The sequence below is a fragment of the Oncorhynchus mykiss genome, chromosome 3 (assembly GCF_057628025.1).
Source record: "Oncorhynchus mykiss isolate SJ-2025 chromosome 3, ASM5762802v1, whole genome shotgun sequence".
Lineage (NCBI taxonomy): Eukaryota > Metazoa > Chordata > Actinopteri > Salmoniformes > Salmonidae > Oncorhynchus > Oncorhynchus mykiss.
This window is the reverse complement of record NC_143024.1, coordinates 10,598,991-10,616,620: the sequence shown is the minus strand read 5'-3', so window position 1 is coordinate 10,616,620 and position 17,630 is coordinate 10,598,991. Positions and strand designations below refer to the sequence as shown.

The following is a 17,630-nucleotide window of genomic DNA, read 5'->3' as shown; positions in this document are numbered from 1 at the left end:
ACGACCGAGAGCCAGAACAGTCTGGAAGATTCCTCTCTGTCTCACCTTGATGAAGGTGATAAGAGTGGTGTTAGTGGTGTTGTGTGGAAGGTTCTTCTCTGTCTCACCTCGATGAAGGTGTCGAGGGTGGCGTTGGTGGGGTTGTGTGTGATGAGGAACCTCATGTTCTTGTAGGAGACCTCGACGGGGGGAGCCGGACGGTTCATTCTGGACACACTGAGGATCCCACTCTCAGGAGAAGAAGCCACGACGTCGACACAGACCCAGGGGCCCGCACCCACCCTGACAGAGGAGCACCCAGCCCACCAGCTACACTACACTGTCCTGACACAGCAGGCAGGAAGCCAGGCAGGAAGCCAAGAAGGCAGGTCACCCCTGCTAGTCTCTCTGAGGCGGAGGAACAAACCCCAGCAACAACACCCCACCTCAGGAGGAATTTACAAGGTCCTCTCAAGTCTCTCCTGTCCAGGGTGTCTTGGTGTGCTGGGAATAGAGTGGGGGTTGGACAGGGTGAAGAGGTAGCTGTCCGTTAGCTTACGCTGCCCTTGGCCACCGACACTCACTACCCCATCTGGTGAGTTAGTGGGCCTGCCGTCCGTCGGTCAGTCTACAGTCAGAGTGGGGGTGTCTGGGTCTGGGTGGAGAGGGCAACCTGGCTGTGGGCATTCAGGGGTGGGAGGTGCAGCAGGGCAGCAGGGCCATCCTCCCCCCGGGGGGCCTGGGCTCAAGCGCTGAGATGTTGGGCGTGGCAGTAGTCACCGCTCCCCTGCAAGAACTCCATCAACGACTGGCCGGCCTGAGTGCAGCGCTGCAAAGACAGGAGAGAGTCAGTGGGACTAACACACACACACACACACACACACACACACACACACACACACACACACACACACACACACACACACACACACACACACACACACACACACACACACACACACACACACACACACACACACACACACACACAGGAGAGAGTCAGTGGGACTAACAGTCAAAACACACACACACACACACTGTTAGTTGGGGAGAGAAAGTCTACCTGTTCTCCATTATCCCCAGTCAGTCAGTTCAGGACATAATTTCCCTTTTTTGATCAAGCTGGGCTGAAGATCATTTGGTAAACGTTTATTCTATCAAACTACACACACAGGGTAAGGAGAGGACACAGACAGATAGAAGACGATACAGTCAGTCAAACAGTCAGTCAAGTCAGTCAGTCAGTCAGTCAGACACACCCACAGGGTAAGGAGAGGACACAGACAGGTAAAAGACAGGCCCTAAAACTAACTTGTTTGTATAGCAGCCACCGTGGCAGGTAGATACAAAAAAAATCTACCAGCCAATCAGATTTTTTACCAGCCAAAATTTAAAAAAAATGTGCTGCCATAATTACACAAAGAAACAAAAAACTGCCATGCTTAGTAATGTTTCTAAAACAAGAAATGTATTACTAGTAAGATGTTATTGGTTATATTTCTCAATGTAATTTACTATTCTGTGACCTGAGTATTTTTAACATAAATATCAGACAAAAAATGTTTAGCTGCCCTTTTAAGGTTACCTTGGTAACAGGGCCACTCAAGTCATCACATGTGCCTGTGTCACTAGTAAGAGAGCCAACAAGGTATCTTTTTGCTAGCAGTGGGAGGAAACTCAAAACATTGAAAAAGTAACCTAGCTTGTGAACAAAACAATGTAAATAAACAAGAAATCACTGTAGGATACTTGAGTAAATTAGACCAACTGTTATGCCTGTGCCCATTGCTTCTAAAAAACTAATATTTCAGCACTCACAGCCCCCCAGACAGGCAGTGTTGCTGCCTGATATCTGAATCCTAATGTTATAGCTTTCTCTGTGCATTAACAGATACGAAACAAAATGGCATTAATACTTTGAAAACAGCTACTGTAGCTTTGATTAAGCTATAAATCACAACTCACTTGGGCCCATGCTGGACTATTTTTATGAAATACCCACACTGTAGAGCCTGGAGTACTGCCACGCACTAACATAGCTGGTGAATTATACATTCTTACCTGCCAACGGCAAAATCTACCCACGTTCAGCAGGTGGCGGGTGTTCATTTTAGGCCCTGGGCCTAGGTGAGGATAACTGATACCCTAGAACTGCCAATTCCACAAATACCACACACACGGCGCCATACGCTAACCACACACGGCGCCATACGCTAACCACACACGGCGCCATACGCTAACCACACACGGCGCCATACGCTAACCACACACGGCGCCATACGCTAACCACACACGGCGCCATACGCTAACCACACACAGCGCCATACGCTAACCACACACGGCGCCATACGCTAACCACACACAGCGCCATACGCTAACCACACACGGCGCCATACGCTAACCACACACGGCGCCATACGCTAACCACACACGGCGCCATACGCTAACCACACACGGCGCCATACGCTAACCACACACGGCGCCATACGCTAACCACACACGGCGCCATACGCTAACCACGCACAGCGCCATACGCTAACCACACACGGCGCCATACGCTAACCACACACGGCGCCATACGCTAACCACACACGGCGCCATACGCTAACCACACACGGCGCCATACGCTAACCACACACGGCGCCATACGCTAACCACACACGGCGCCATACGCTAACCACACACGGCGCCATACGCTAACCACGCACAGCGCCATACGCTAACCACACACGGCGCCATACGCTAACCACACACGGTGCCATACGCTAACCACGCACAGCGCCATACGCTAACCACACACGGCGCCATACGCTAACCACACACGGCGCCATACGCTAACCACACACGGCGCCATACGCTAACCACACACGGCGCCATACGCTAACCACACACGGCGCCATACGCTAACCACACACAGCGCCATGTGTTAAACATACTGCATACTTCGAGATGGTAGGACACAAATGGAAAACACTGTGCAGTAGGGACACTTCTCCAGTTATTTCTACTATTTTAGCGCTGTAGGGACACTTCTCCAGTTACACCACAATTCACAATCTTGATCAGGATGATACTAGTAGTGTTGTTTTACCTGTAGAGACATACTGTAACCTGGTAGTGTTGTTTTACCTGTAGAGACATACTGTAATCTAGTAGTGTTGTTTTACCTGTAGAGACATACTGTAACCTGGTAGTGTTGTTTTACCTGTAGAGACATACTGTAACCTAGTAGTGTTGTCTGTCGTAATGTTATAGGTTGCAGCCTACCGTTTAAATGTAATAAGGATGAGGTTGCAGCCTACCGGTCAAATGTAATAAGGATGAGGTTGCAGCCTACCGGTTATATGTAATAAGGATGAGGTTGCAGCCTACCGGTTACATGTAATAAGGATGAGGTTGTAGCCTACCGTTTAAATGTAATAAGGATGAGGTTGTAGCCTACCGTTTAAATGTAATAAGGATGAGGTTGCAGCCTACCGTTTAAATGTAATAAGGATGAGGTTGCAGCCTACCGTTTAAATGTAATAAGGATGAGGTTGCAGCCTACCGTTTAAATGTATTAAGGATGAGGTTGCAGCCTACCGTTTAAATGTAATAAGGATGAGGTTGCAGCCTACCGTTTAAATGTAATAAGGATGAGGTTGTAGCCTACCGTTTAAATGTAATAAGGATGAGGTTGTAGCCTACCGTTTAAATGTAATAAGGATGAGGTTGCAGCCTACCGTTTAAATGTAATAAGGATGAGGTTGTAGCCTACCGTTTAAATGTATTAAGGATGAGGTTGCAGCCTACCGTTTAAATGTAATAAGGATGAGGTTGTAGCCTACCGTTTAAATGTATTAAGGATGAGGTTGCAGCCTACCGTTTAAATGTAATAAGGATGAGGTTGCAGCCTACCGGTTACATGTAATAAGGATGAGGTTGCAGCCTACCGTTTAAATGTATTAAGGATGAGGTTGCAGCCTACCGTTTAAATGTAATAAGGATGAGGTTGCAGCCTACCGGTTACATGTAATAAGGATGAGGTTGCAGCCTACCGTTTAAATGTAATAAGGATGAGGTTGCAGCCTACCGGTTACATGTAATAAGGATGAGGTTGCTGCCTACCGTTTAAATGTAATAAGGATGAGGTTGCAGCCTACCGTTTAAATGTAATAAGGATGAGGTTGTAGCCTACCGTTTAAATGTATTAAGGATGAGGTTGCAGCCTACCGTTTAAATGTAATAAGGATGAGGTTGCAGCCTACCGTTTAAATGTAATAAGGATGAGGTTGCAGCCTACCGTTTAAATGTAATAAGGATGAGGTTGCAGCCTACCGGTTACATGTAATAAGGATGAGGTTGCAGCCTACCGTTTAAATGTAATAAGGATGAGGTTGCAGCCTACCGTTTAAATGTAATAAGGATGAGGTTGTAGCCTACCGTTTAAATGTAATAAGGATGAGGTTGCAGCCTACCGTTTAAATGTACTAAGGATGAGGTTGCAGCCTACCGTTTAAATGTACTAAGGATGAGGTTGTAGCCTACCGTTTAAATGTAATAAGGATGAGGTTGCAGCCTACCGTTTAAATGTAATAAGGATGAGGTTGCTGCCTAATTGAGGTAACGCGGACACACTGACAGTAATTCGATACAATCTATGGGGGCTTCGGCTTGACAGTTATTACTACACCATCTCCTTACCAAAATAACTTCCCTCACTACCTCCTAACTGAACACATAGTAGCCAACTGTGAAGTAGAAAATACAACTGTTGAAGTCAACTGTTTGTAAAAGTCCAGAGTAAAACTAGCAGTCAGAGAAGCCACCGTATTGTACTGCTCACCTGAGACAACTTCTTTGACAAGAAAACATCCTCAAATTAGACAAGACGAGAAACAACAAACAGTCTTCTTTAGATTCCTTCCTCACAGCTAAAGCCCAAGAAGCATTTCATTCCTCTGTCACCACCAGGTTGATCAAGCTCATCAAACCCCAGGTCCTCCAAGGAGTCTCTCCAACCTGTTACTCTGCAGAGCTTCCCCTTCACACACTGAGCGTCCATCCACACTGCACACACCCGTGAGAAAGCTTATAGTAATCTAGGCAAATAACTCTTCACCACACCTCTCATCCTGTGGTCCCTCCCACAGGCGCTCTCTCTCTCTCTCTCTCTCTCTGCCATCTCGGTTCTGAACCAGTTGAGGCTGCCCAGGTTTGTCATATGACACTGGCAGCACTCAACTGGTAATGTCACAAACAAATGCATGTAATGCTCTAGGAGGCACAGAGAGTTGACCCATAAATATAGTGAAGTTGGTTAGGGTTATGGGTTGTTCTGACTCCTGGGGGTGACTGTTAAATATAGTGAAGTTGGTTAGGGTTAACAGTCACCCCCAGGAGTCAGAACAACCCATAACCTATGACCCTAACCAACTTCACTATATTTAACAGTCACCCCCAGAAGTCAGAACCCATAAACCTAACCAACTTCACTCTGTTTACTCCCCTTAACTGTTAGTATACAGAAACATGTACCACCATCTACTCTGTTCTCTCCCCTTTCCCTTAACTGCTAGTATACAGAAACATGTACCACCATGGGACATCTCTCTTCAGCTGTCAATCAAACCCATAGTGGCGCTAGCTAGCTGACAGAAACCTGTGGCGGCTGAACAAAGGGGCCTGACGGGCTATTTCTGTGTAGCTGCCAGCACGCCAGCCAAGGACTTTAATGGAGCCCACAGGTCAGCCATTCCTATAAGAGCATTAACTGTGGCTCTAGTCCCAAATGGAACCCTACTCCCTATCGGGCCTGGTCAAGAGTTGCGCACTATATAAGGGAATGGGGTGCCATTTGGAACTCAGACAGTGTGACTGTGGGTCAGGTGGGGAATGAAAGGACTACAGCTACTGACTGGCTCATAAATAACATCACACATGAGTCAGACTTCTATCTGCAGCAATGAAGCAGTGTTATTGATGGGCTGTGTCATTGTCATTGCTGCAGGGTGTGTGAGCGGAGCTGAGCGGTCGGAAATCCCGCTCGTCGCTCACGGGCGCTCCATGTCCTTTCTACACGCTCGGCTAGAAAACGCTCCTCGCTCACAGGACATTTAAAAAAAACGCCACTTCAAATTCGTTCTATTCATTTAAAATATATATATATAATTTAACCAACACCCATCTATGTGACTACATGGACCGACCATTTGCTTTTGCAGTATTGAAACCAAACCATTTGAATGAAAATAATTGAAACGTGTAAAAGGTGACTAAGAAGCGCTCTTCATTTGAAAACAGGCCACGTGTCGTATTAAACGGCATAGAAACACTGTAAATAGGTCAGTAGCCAGACAGGTAGCCTAAGACGTAACAACAATGTATTATTTAAGCTATATTATTAGACTATTATCACAAGGCTATAGCCTACAAATAAATCCATTGTGGAGCATTAGTGAGTGTGACACACTAGGCTGGTAGAGAGGCAGGGACAAAGAGCGCTCAGCATTTAAACATTTAGTTGTGTTAAATCATTGTCGTCTAGAAATTGCACATATAGGCTGTGACTTAGAATTAAATACAAATTACACAAAGAATGCCTTATAAGGCTCAATCTACAGTGCCTTTGAATAAAACAAATTTTAACTGTAGTAAGTACCCAATCATGCATTTATTTAAGGTGATTTTTCAGATTCCACAAGGACTCATTAGTTGTGGACATTACATCACACTCGCTCCACTGCTTGGTCCTCCTCATCTTTGTAAGTCACCTTGGTTTAGCACCTGTGTGTTTTAATCATTTTCTTTATGAACATCTTTAGTGAACTCCATGACAGTAGCTAAAGCAAGGGGCTACAGCAGCACACAAGTAGGCTACAAATGCATGCTGGGCCAGGCAGGCCCTGAGGTGGGGAAGTGAGCGTTACTGGAGCGATATTGGAGCGGGTGAAAGGCCTTTGGGAAAGTTGCTCCGTGCTCCAGTTAAATTGGGCATGCTCCGCTCCTCGCTCCAGCTCCACTCACATACTCTGCATTACCGCTGTGACAGCTCCCTGCTCCACCTCTTATGATTTTTTTATCAGACTTTAGGTGTGTTATTCGTCACGAATAGTCCAGACTGTTGGAGTACTAACAATAGTCCTTGGCTCAGGTTAGCTAGCTACATCACCAGTATACCATGCTCCAGTCCAGGGTCAGGCTAGCTAGCTACATCACCAGCATACCATGCTCCAGTCCAGGATCAGGCTAGCTAGCTACATTACCAGTATACCATGTTCCAGTCCAGGATCAGGCTAGCTAGCTACATCACCAGTATACCATGCTCCAGTCCAGGATCAGGCTAGCTAGCTACATCACCAGTATACCATGCTCCAGTCCAGGATCAGGCTAGCTAGCTACATCACCAGTATACCATGCTCCAGTCCAGGGTCAGGCTAGCTAGCTAGATCACCAGTATACCATGCTCCAGTCCAGGGTCAGGCTAGCTAGCTACATCACCAGTATACCACGCTCCAGTCCAGGATGAGGCTAGCTAGCTACATCACCAGTATACCATGCTCCAGTCCAGGATCAGGCTAGCTAGCTACATCACCAGTATACCATGCTCCAGTCCAGGGTCAGGCTAGCTAGCTACATCACCAGCATACCATGCTCCAGTCCAGAATCAGGCTAGCTAGCTACATCACCAGTATACCATGCTCCAGTCCAGGATCAGGCTAGCTAGCTACATCACCAGTATACCATGCTCCAGTCCAGGATGAGGCTAGCTAGCTACATCACCAGTATACCATGCTCCAGTCCAGGATCAGGCTAGCTAGCTACATCACCAGTATACCATGCTCCAGTCCAGGGTCAGGCTAGCTAGCTACATCACCAGTATACCACGCTCCAGTCCAGGATCAGGCTAGCTAGCTACATCACCAGTATACCATGCTCCAGTCCAGGATCAGGCTAGCTAGCTACATCACCAGTATACCATGCTCCAGTCCAGGATCACTGTTCCAATAACAGCCTTACTGTAGCCTAGCCAAACACCACTCCTTTATCTAATGTTGTTATGTGTCTATTCCGGTCTCACCTGAACACAGTAGCCTATAATATCTATCAGGGCTGTTGTTGTTCTAAATAGGAGAAAGATTTACAGGGCCTCCTGTGGAGTAAAACCAGTTCAGCCTATCAAGAGGTAGGAAGCCCTGCTGAGTAGCTGAAACTGGGCCAAAGGTTGCTTACCAAATAGCACCCTATCTACTATGACGGGCCCTGGTCAAAAGTAGTGCACTATAAAGGGAATAGGGTGTCATTTGGGATGTAGTCCAAGTCTGAGCCTTGCCAGAGGACCAGATATTATGTATATGATTACTCATATGGAGTCACACACAGACTCTCACCAGCCCCCCCCCTCTCACACACACATCACAGTGACACTCTCACCAGCCCAAACACGAGACCCAAACCTTAGAGACCAGTTAGATGTTTCTAGCAGGGACAGAGCGGCAAGCTGTGGTCCTTCCTCCTTTGAGGAGCAGGTACACAGAGTTTTAAACCCAGAGTGCCGAGCAGCTACAGGAGATGCAGACCAAACAGACCAGACCTGGATTTGAGGTTTGGGAAGTCAATTGGTTGGTTTGTAAGTCTTCAGCTTCCATGAAAACTAGCACTTGATAACTGATTAAATTAATCAGGATACTATAGACAACAGCAACACATGGCAGACAACAGAACAACAATTCCTCATAGTCTAACTTCTCTCTCTCCACAATGGCTTATCTCTCCACTCTCCTTAATGGCTTCTCACCTGTACACACAGTCTAATCCTTCATACACAGGGCCAGTGTGTTACAAAACTAGACTTTAATAGCTCTGTCTCTGGATAGGCCTAAATATAGTGCCCAGTGATCCAGGAGGGCAAGCCTTTATCTGTTTGTTGTTGGCTTTATACTCGGGTGATGAAGTCATGCCGTGGCTCAGTAAAGGATGTAGCTTGGCCAAGCTTATTAGCTACTACATTGACTGTCACCCACAACACGCTGGGATTTTAAAGAAACTATTAAGCTTAGCAGTTTGAGGGCTCAAATAGACCTCAGGGTTGACTTCGTAAACACAAGATTTATTATAAAAAGCTATTTAGGCCTAGGTATTGTAGGTCCACTACTGTAGAGTCAGTGATGCACAACTCAAACAGCCGTGTCGGCCAGATATCCACAACAACTAGAGGGCACGGCGGTGAGGCTAGACTTCTCCACTGTTGTTGTCACGCAGACTGACTAGATGACTGGTAAACATGTCCACACGGTATCCTAGCAGCCAGGCCACAGAGGCCAGAGCATCATTCTGAGAAATCTTCAGAAGGCTTGGGCTGTCCTCTGAGGACGTTAATTGGATGATTATGTGGCTGGAATGGACGATCACATGACTACACTGGGTAGACAACAGATCACAGAGAGCATAACAGGTCAATCAATCAAATGTATATATAAAGCCCTTCTTACATCAGCCGATGTCACAAAGTGCTATACAGAAACCCAGCCTAAAACCCCAAACAGCAAGCAATGCAGATGTAGAAGCACGGTGGCTAGGAAAAACTCCCTAGAAAGGCAGGAACCTAGGAAGAAACCTAGAGAGGAACCAGGCTATGAGGGGTGGCCAGTCCTCTTCTGGCTGTGCCGGGTGGAGATTATAACTATTATTAGTACTGTTGTACATGACCAAGATGTTCAAACGTTCATAGATGACCAGCAGGGTCAAATAATAATAATCACAGGGTGCAACAAGTCAGCACCTCAGGAGTAAATGTCAGTTGGCTTTTCATAGCTGTTCATTCAGAGTTAGAGACATTAGGTGCGTTTAGAGAGAGAGAGAGTCAAAACACTGATGACTTGTTGTGAACAACATGAAAGACATGAGTGACATGATGTTACTGTATTGATACAGCTCATGATGCTATACGGTACGGACCCCTAGTTCTAATGATCAGTCTCTACATCAATCACCGTGGTGAAGGAACTAACTAGGTTTGGGAATTGCCAGGGACCTCACGATCACGATACGGAGGTGCCGATTCTATATGGATTGCGATTCGATACTGAGATTTTATTCAGATTCATGCTCACCATACAGTACCAGGTCAAAAGTTTGGACACGCCTACTCATTCAAGTGTTTTTCTTTATTTTTACTATTTTCTACATTGTAGAATAATAGTGAAGAAATCAAAACTATGAAATAACACATATGGAATCATGTAGTAACCAAAATATATTTTATATGCAAGATTCTTCAAAGTAGCCACCCTTTGCCTTGACGACAGCTTTGCACTCTCTCGGCATTCGCTCGACCATTTTGATATTCTATTACAGACACCTAAATGCATCCTTTTAAATTATATAATGTGAGCTAAACATACAACAAAAACGCTAGAGGCGTCACTACAGACCCTGGTTGGATTCCAGGCTGTGTCACAACCGGCCGTGATTGGGAGTCCCATATGGCGGCGCACAATTGGCCCAGCGTCGATCGGGTTTGGCAAATGAGAATTTGTTCTTAACTGACTTGCCTAGTTAAATAAAAGGTCAATTTAAAAAGTTGTGTTACTATATAGGGAATAGGGTCCCCATAGGGTTCTGGTTAAAAGTAGTGCACTATATAGGGAATAGGGTCCCCACAGGACTCTGGTCAAAAGTAGTGCACTATATAGGGAATAGGGTCCCCATAGGTCTCTGGTCAAAAGTAGTGCACTATATAGGGAATAGGGTCCCCACAGGACTCTGGTCAAAAGTAGTGCACTATATAGGGAATAGGGTCCCCACAGGACTCTGGTCAAAAGTAGTGCACTATATAGGAAATAGGGTGTGATTTGGGACGTACACAAGGTATCAAAGTTGATAGTTGGGTTGGAATTCTGTAGCAGTCTGTCGGCATTACAGGCGTTTCCCCAGGTGGGTCAAGCCTTGGTAAGAACAGAGCAGGTCTGCTGCGTTTGACAGGATGGGAGATGTGTGTTGGACACGAGCATTGTTGTGACACTACACTCCAGAGTGTCTTCACAGTGAGTACTGTAGTCAGGGCCCTCGCAGACACCTGCTGTCTATATTTAACACCACCAGCTGTTATCTAATAAATTTAGCCTGGGCTGGCTGCAACCAAGAGTAGCCAGGCAACATTGGATAACTCAGGGAGCTAGCTGGGGTCGCTTGTTTTGAAACCCGAGACCCATCGTCTGGTCCAAAAACAAAGTCAAACAGGAAGAAGATTGCAGATTTTAAAAAAAGACACTGAACATAAAATGGAGCAGCATCAATACGTTTCAGAGGAGGCCATTTTAGAATTGGTCTGGCGTCCTTGTGATGGGAGTGTCTTCTGGAGTACACTACCGCACCTCGTTATGTCATTATATTTGGTTGTTAATAAGGTCGATGTACTGCACCTGTATCACTCCATTTGTTACACTACAACTCTGAACATTTAGGCTGGACTACACGTCTAGGGTAATGGACGGTACAAGACTTGGAATAGCTACATTAGGCTGGACTACACGTCTAGGGTAATGAATGAATGGTACAAGACTTGGAATAGCTACATTAGGCTGGACTACACGTCTAGGGTAATGAATGGTACAAGACATGGAATAGCTACATTTAGGCTGGACTACACGTCTAGGGTAATGGACGGTACAAGACTTGGAATAGCTACATTAGGCTGGACTACACGTCTAGGGTAATGAATGAATGGTACAAGACTTGGAATAGCTACATTAGGCTGGACTACACGTCTAGGGTAATGAATGGTACAAGACATGGAATAGCTACATTAGGCTGGACTACACGTCTAGGGTAATGAATGGTACAAGACTTGGAATAGCTACATTAGGCTGGACTACACGTCTAGGGTAATGAATGAATGGTACAAGACATGGAATAGCTACATTAGGCTGGACTACACGTCTAGGGTAATGAATGGTACAAGACATGGAATAGCTACATTAGGCTGGACTACACGTCTAGGGTAATGAATGGTACAAGACTTGGAATAGCTACATTAGGCTGGACTACACGTCTAGGGTAATGAATGGTACAAGACTTGGAATAGCTACATTAGGCTGGACTACACGTCTAGGGTAATGAATGGTACAAGACTTGGAATAGCTACATTAGGCTGGACTACACGTCTAGGGTAATGGATGGTACAAGACTTGGAATAGCTACATTAGGCTGGACTACACGTCTAGGGTAATGAATGGTACAAGACTTGGAATAGCTACATTAGGCTGGACTACACGTCTAGGGTAATGAATGAATGGTACAAGACTTGGAATAGCTACATTAGGCTGGACTACACGTCTAGGGTAATGAATGGTACAAGACTTGGAATAGCTACATTAGGCTGGACTACACGTCTAGGTTAATGACGGCTGCCGATAGCCCTTTCAAGTGGTCATGGGAGTGCATTGCGCAACTGTAAAGGTCAAACTGACAAAAACAAACACAATGACGCACCCTGGGATACTCTACACCCTGGAGAAGGCGAAGCCTAGAAGACAACGATGTTACACAACATCTTGGCAACCTAGCTTTGGGTGGAAAGGCTATATACACCACAGCAGTACCATTTACATCAATGGGCATGCCTGATTTGTGGTATCAAAAAAAAAAGTGTAATATATATATATATTATTTATTTATTTATTTATTTATTTAGGAGAGCCTCATTTCAAACCGGGGGCTCTCGTTCAATTAGAATGGGGGCCGTCCTCATTTAATTGATCAGTCACGACTAACCCATAAGAAACCACTTTGCTGACCAATTAGATATGTGCTTTCTCTCTCCGTGCATAAAGGATCTCTTTGATTGCCAGGTTCTCTGACTACAGGGTTAAATAAAGCCCTCTAAGAAATATTATGTAACCTCGATTCTTAGAAAGTCAAAGGAAACTTCTCCATTAGAAACTTCTCTGTTAGAAAGGCACGGGTTACGGAAGGTCAGATTGCACAATTACTGTACAATCGCAGAGCAAAAGACTAGAAGGACAGGGACTTTGTTGGTAGGTCATTGATTCATACAGAGAGAGAGAGAGCCCTGAGACTCTGATATATCCCAACATGATAAAAACTGTGATAGCTGGCAAAGCAAAAACCTCCTTTTGAGATGAAGGGCTATTCTTGACCTCATGGGAATCCTTTGTTGGACGTCAGAAATCAAGGTCAAGTGCATGTATAAACAGCCAGCCTGTCAGACCCCAAGGAGTCAGAGATCTCTGTCACTATAGTGACTCCTAAAGGGATAGTACAGCTGATATGCATCCTGCAAGGTCACTCCCCTGCAGGCACATGTGATCATACATACCCCCCCCAAAATCCTGGCTCGTTTTTAGATTTGACATCAAATCCATTATTAATGTTTACATACCGTTTTACTCATCTCATATGTAGATACTGTATTCTACTGTATTTAGTCAATGCCACTCCGACATTACTCGTCCTAATATTTATATATTTCTTAATAAACATTATTTTACTTTTAGATGTGTGTGTATTGTTCTGAATTGTTAGATATTACTGCACTGTTGGAGCTAGGACCACCAGCATTTCTCTACACCTGCAATAACATTGGCTAAATATGTGTATGTGACCAATCAAATGTGATTTGATTGTACCCCACGCACCATTGCTACCCTCTTGGCCAGGTCTCCCTTGTAAAAGAGGTGTTCTGACCTTAATGGGACTTCCTGGTTGGATAAAGGTTAAATAAATACTTTAAAAAAAAACCCACCCAGGGTTACCTGAAGACGTGTGTACACAGTGTAACCTTGGAATCACCCTCAGTGAGTGCGGTCATCAAATATCTAGCTAATGCGTTCAGCTGAGTGGACTAGATGAACTGCTCTGTATGGAAAGTGGACGTAAGTATGAGTAATATAATCACTGAGAACATGAGCTCATCCTTTTTTCCCCTTGGTTGGCTCACATGGTCAGAGGAGGCAACCAACCAGAGAGATTCATTATCTTTATGACATCATCACTGTTGTTATTGCTGCCAATAGGTCCTCTCCACCTGTGGCATCTGCAAGCCTCGGCGAGCAACTAGTCTGGTAAAAGTAGGCCTACAAGGCTTCTGGCTATGGGGACTTGTGTGTGTCATACACATCTATAAAAAGGCCATCGGGGATAGGATGGATTTTTCCCGGAAAGCTACGTGCTTGATGTGGCTTCTACACAAAACCCCACTCCAATACTGTTTTCTCTTAGAGCGGGGAGTCCTGCGGAGGACATACCAGCTTCCAAAAATAGGATGAATGGCTTTTTTTCCCCAACAGAGCCCACTCCAAAGGCCAATGTCAGCCAGAGTGGCACACTGGTTAATTTAGCTGAACTAAGGGTAACCCACAAGAAAGCTGCACTCTCAAGTAGAGAAACAGGAACAGATTGCTCTACTATCTCTGCTCTGTCTGATGTACTTGCTCAACTCTGAGCCAGTCACAGATCTATGGTTTAGACATGGGGTAGGCTACGTCCCAAATGGCACTCTATTCCCTTTAACTTTTGACCAGAGACGTTAAAAGTAGTGTGTGTGTGTGTGTGTGTACACACTACTTTTAACGTCTCTGATCGAACACACACACACACACAAAACAGGTCAAATGTTTTAGAACACCTACTCAGTCAAGTGTTTTCCTTTCATTTTTACTATTTTCTACATTGTAAAATAATAGTGAAGACATCACAACTATGAAATAACACATATGGAATCATGTAGTAACCAAAAAAAGTGCTAAAGAAATCTAAATCTATTTTATATTTGAGATTCTTCAAAAAGCCACATTTTGCCTTGATGACAACTTTGCACACTCTTGGCATTCTCTCAACCAGCTTCATGAGGTAGTCACCTGGAATCCATTTAAATTAATAAGTGTGCCTTCTTAAAAAGTCCATTTGTGGAATTTCCTTCCTTCTTAATGTGTTAGAGCCAATCAGTTGTGTTGTGACAAAGTATACAGAATATAGTAGAGGTCGGCCGATGAAACGGAATGGCCGAGATTAATTAGGGCCGATTTTATATCATAACAATCGGTAATCGGCATTTTTGGACACCGATCATGGCTGATTACATTGCACTCCACGAGGAGACTGCGTGGCAGGCTGACTACCTGTTATGCGAGTGCAGCAAGAAGCCACGGTAAGGTGCTAGCTAGCATTAAAAGTATCTTATAAAAAACAATCAATCCTAACATAATCACTAGTTAACTACACATGGTTGATGATATTACTAGTTTATCTAGCTTGTCCTGCGTTGCATATAATCGATGCGGTGCCTGTCAATATATAATTTTATCACAACCTACTTTGCCAAACGGGTGATTTAACAAGCGCATTCGCGGAAAAAAGCACTGTCGTTGCACCAATGTGTACCTTAGCATAAACATCAACGCCTTTCTTAAAATCAATACACAAGTATATATATTTTATATAACCTTCATATTTAGTTAATATTGCCTGCTAACATGAATTTCTTAACTTGGGAAATTGTGTCACTTCTCTTGCGTTCTGTGCAACAGAGTCAGGGTATATGCAGCAGTTTGGGCCGCCTGGCTCGTTGGGGACTGTGTGAAGACTTTTTTTTTTTTAACAAAGACAGCCAACTTTGCCAAACGAGGGATGATTTAACAAAAGCGCATTTGTAGAAAAAGCACAAAAGTTGCACGGGTGTACCTAACCATAAACATCAATGTCCTTCTTAAAATCAATACACAGAAGTATATTTTTTTAAACCTGCATATTTAGTTAAAAGAAATTCATGTTAGCAGGCAATATTAAACTAAGGAAATTGTGTCACTTCTCTTGCGTTCATCGCACGCAGAGTCAGGGTATATGCAGCAGTTTGGGCCGCCTGGCTCGTTGCGAACTAATTTGGCAGAATTTTACGTAATTATGACACAACATTGAAGGTTGTGCAAAGTAAAAGCAATATTTAGACATATGGATGTCATCCGTTAGATAAAATACGGAACGGTTCCGTATTTCACTGAAAGAATAAACGTTTTGTTTTCGAAATGATAGTTTCCGGATTTGACCATATTAATGACCTAAGGCTCGTATTTCTGTGTGTTATTATATTATAATTAAGTCTATGATTTGATAGGGCAGTCTGACTGAGCGGTAGTAGGCAGCAGCAGGCTTGTAAGCATTCATTCAAACAGCACTTCCTTGCGTTTGCCAGCAGCTTTTCGCAATGCTTCAAGCATTGCACTGTTTATGACGTCAAGCCTCCAGTTTATGACGTATCAACTCCAGAAATTAATCTGGCAATACTAAGTACCTATTAGAACATTCAATAGTCAAAGGTATATGAAATACAAATGGTGTAGAGAAATAGTCCTATAATAACTACAACCTAAAACTTACCTGGGAATATTGAAGACTCATGTTAAAAGGAACCACCAGCTTTCAGATGTTCTCATGTTCTGAGTAAGGAACTTAAACATTAGCTTTTTTACATGGCACATATTGCACTTTTACTTTCTTCTACAACACTTTGTTTTTGCATTATTTAAACCAAATTGAACATGTTTCATTATTTATTTGAGACTAAATTGATTTTATTGATGTATTATATTAAGTTAAAATAAAAAAGTGTTCATTGTTCATTCAGTATTGTTGTAATTGTCATTATTACAAATATATATATTTATACAAAATATTAAAAATTCTTTAAAAATATATATATATTTTTTAAATTGGCCGATTAAATCAGTATCGTCTTTTTTTTTGGTCCTCCAATAATCTGTATCGGTATTGAAAAATCATAAAATCGGTCGACCTCTAGAATATAGCCTTGTTTGGTAAAAGACCAAGTCCATATTATGGCAAGAACAGCTCAAATAAGCAAACAGAAACAACTGTCCATCATTACTTTAAGACATGAAGGTCAGTCAATATAGAAATTTCAAAAACTTTAAAAGTTTCTTCAAGTGCAGTCGCAAAAACAATCAATCGCTATGATGAAACTGGCTCTCATGAGGACCGCCACAGGAATGGAAAACCCAGAGTTACCTCTCCTGCAGAGGATAAGTTCATTAGAGTTACCAGCCTCAGAAATTGCTGCCCAAATAAATGCTTCACAGAGTACAAGTAACAGACACATCTCAACATCAGCTGTTCAGAGACTGTGTGAATCAGGTCTTCATGGTCAAATTGCTGCAAAGAAACCACTACTAAAGGACACCAATAAGAAGAAGAGACTTGCTTGGGCCAAGAAACACGAGCAATGGACATTAGACTGGTGGAAATCTGTCCTTTGGTCTGAAATTTGAGATTTTTGGTTCCAACCGCTGTGTCTTTGTGAGACGCCGTGTGGGTGAACGGATGATCTCCGCATGTGTATTTATGGTGTTTTGCTGGTGACACTGTCGGTGATGTATTTAGAATTCAAGGCACACTTAACCAGTATGGCTACCACAGCATTCTGTAGCGTTACGCCTTCCCATCTGGCTTGCGTTTAATGGGACTATAATTTGTTTTTCAACAGGACAACGACCCAACACACCTCCAGGCTGTGTAAGGGCTATTTTACCAAGGAGGAGAGTGATGAGTGCTGCATCAGATGACCTGGCCTCCACAATCCCCCGACCTCAACCAAATTGAGATGGTTTGGGATGAGTCGGACCGCAGAGTGAAACAAA

The 17,630-nt window shown here is 43.9% G+C and overlaps 1 protein-coding gene across 3 annotated transcripts in view; it reads right to left on the bottom strand.

Moving 5' to 3' along the window:
- LOC149984334 (protein tyrosine phosphatase type IVA 3-like) overlaps positions 1-17,630 on the bottom strand; it is a 52,252-nt gene that overhangs the window by 17,663 nt on the left and 16,959 nt on the right. For 2 of the 3 annotated variants that reach the window (XM_090220356.1, XM_090220360.1), the window contains exon 2: positions 108-808. In XM_090220356.1, the coding sequence (XP_090076482.1) occupies positions 108-206 (99 nt within the window). In that variant the 5' untranslated portion in view covers positions 207-808. Of the gene's footprint in view, positions 1-107; positions 809-4,804; positions 5,153-17,630 lie in introns of those variants that run through there. The other variant, XM_090220348.1, reaches the window with a different exon arrangement.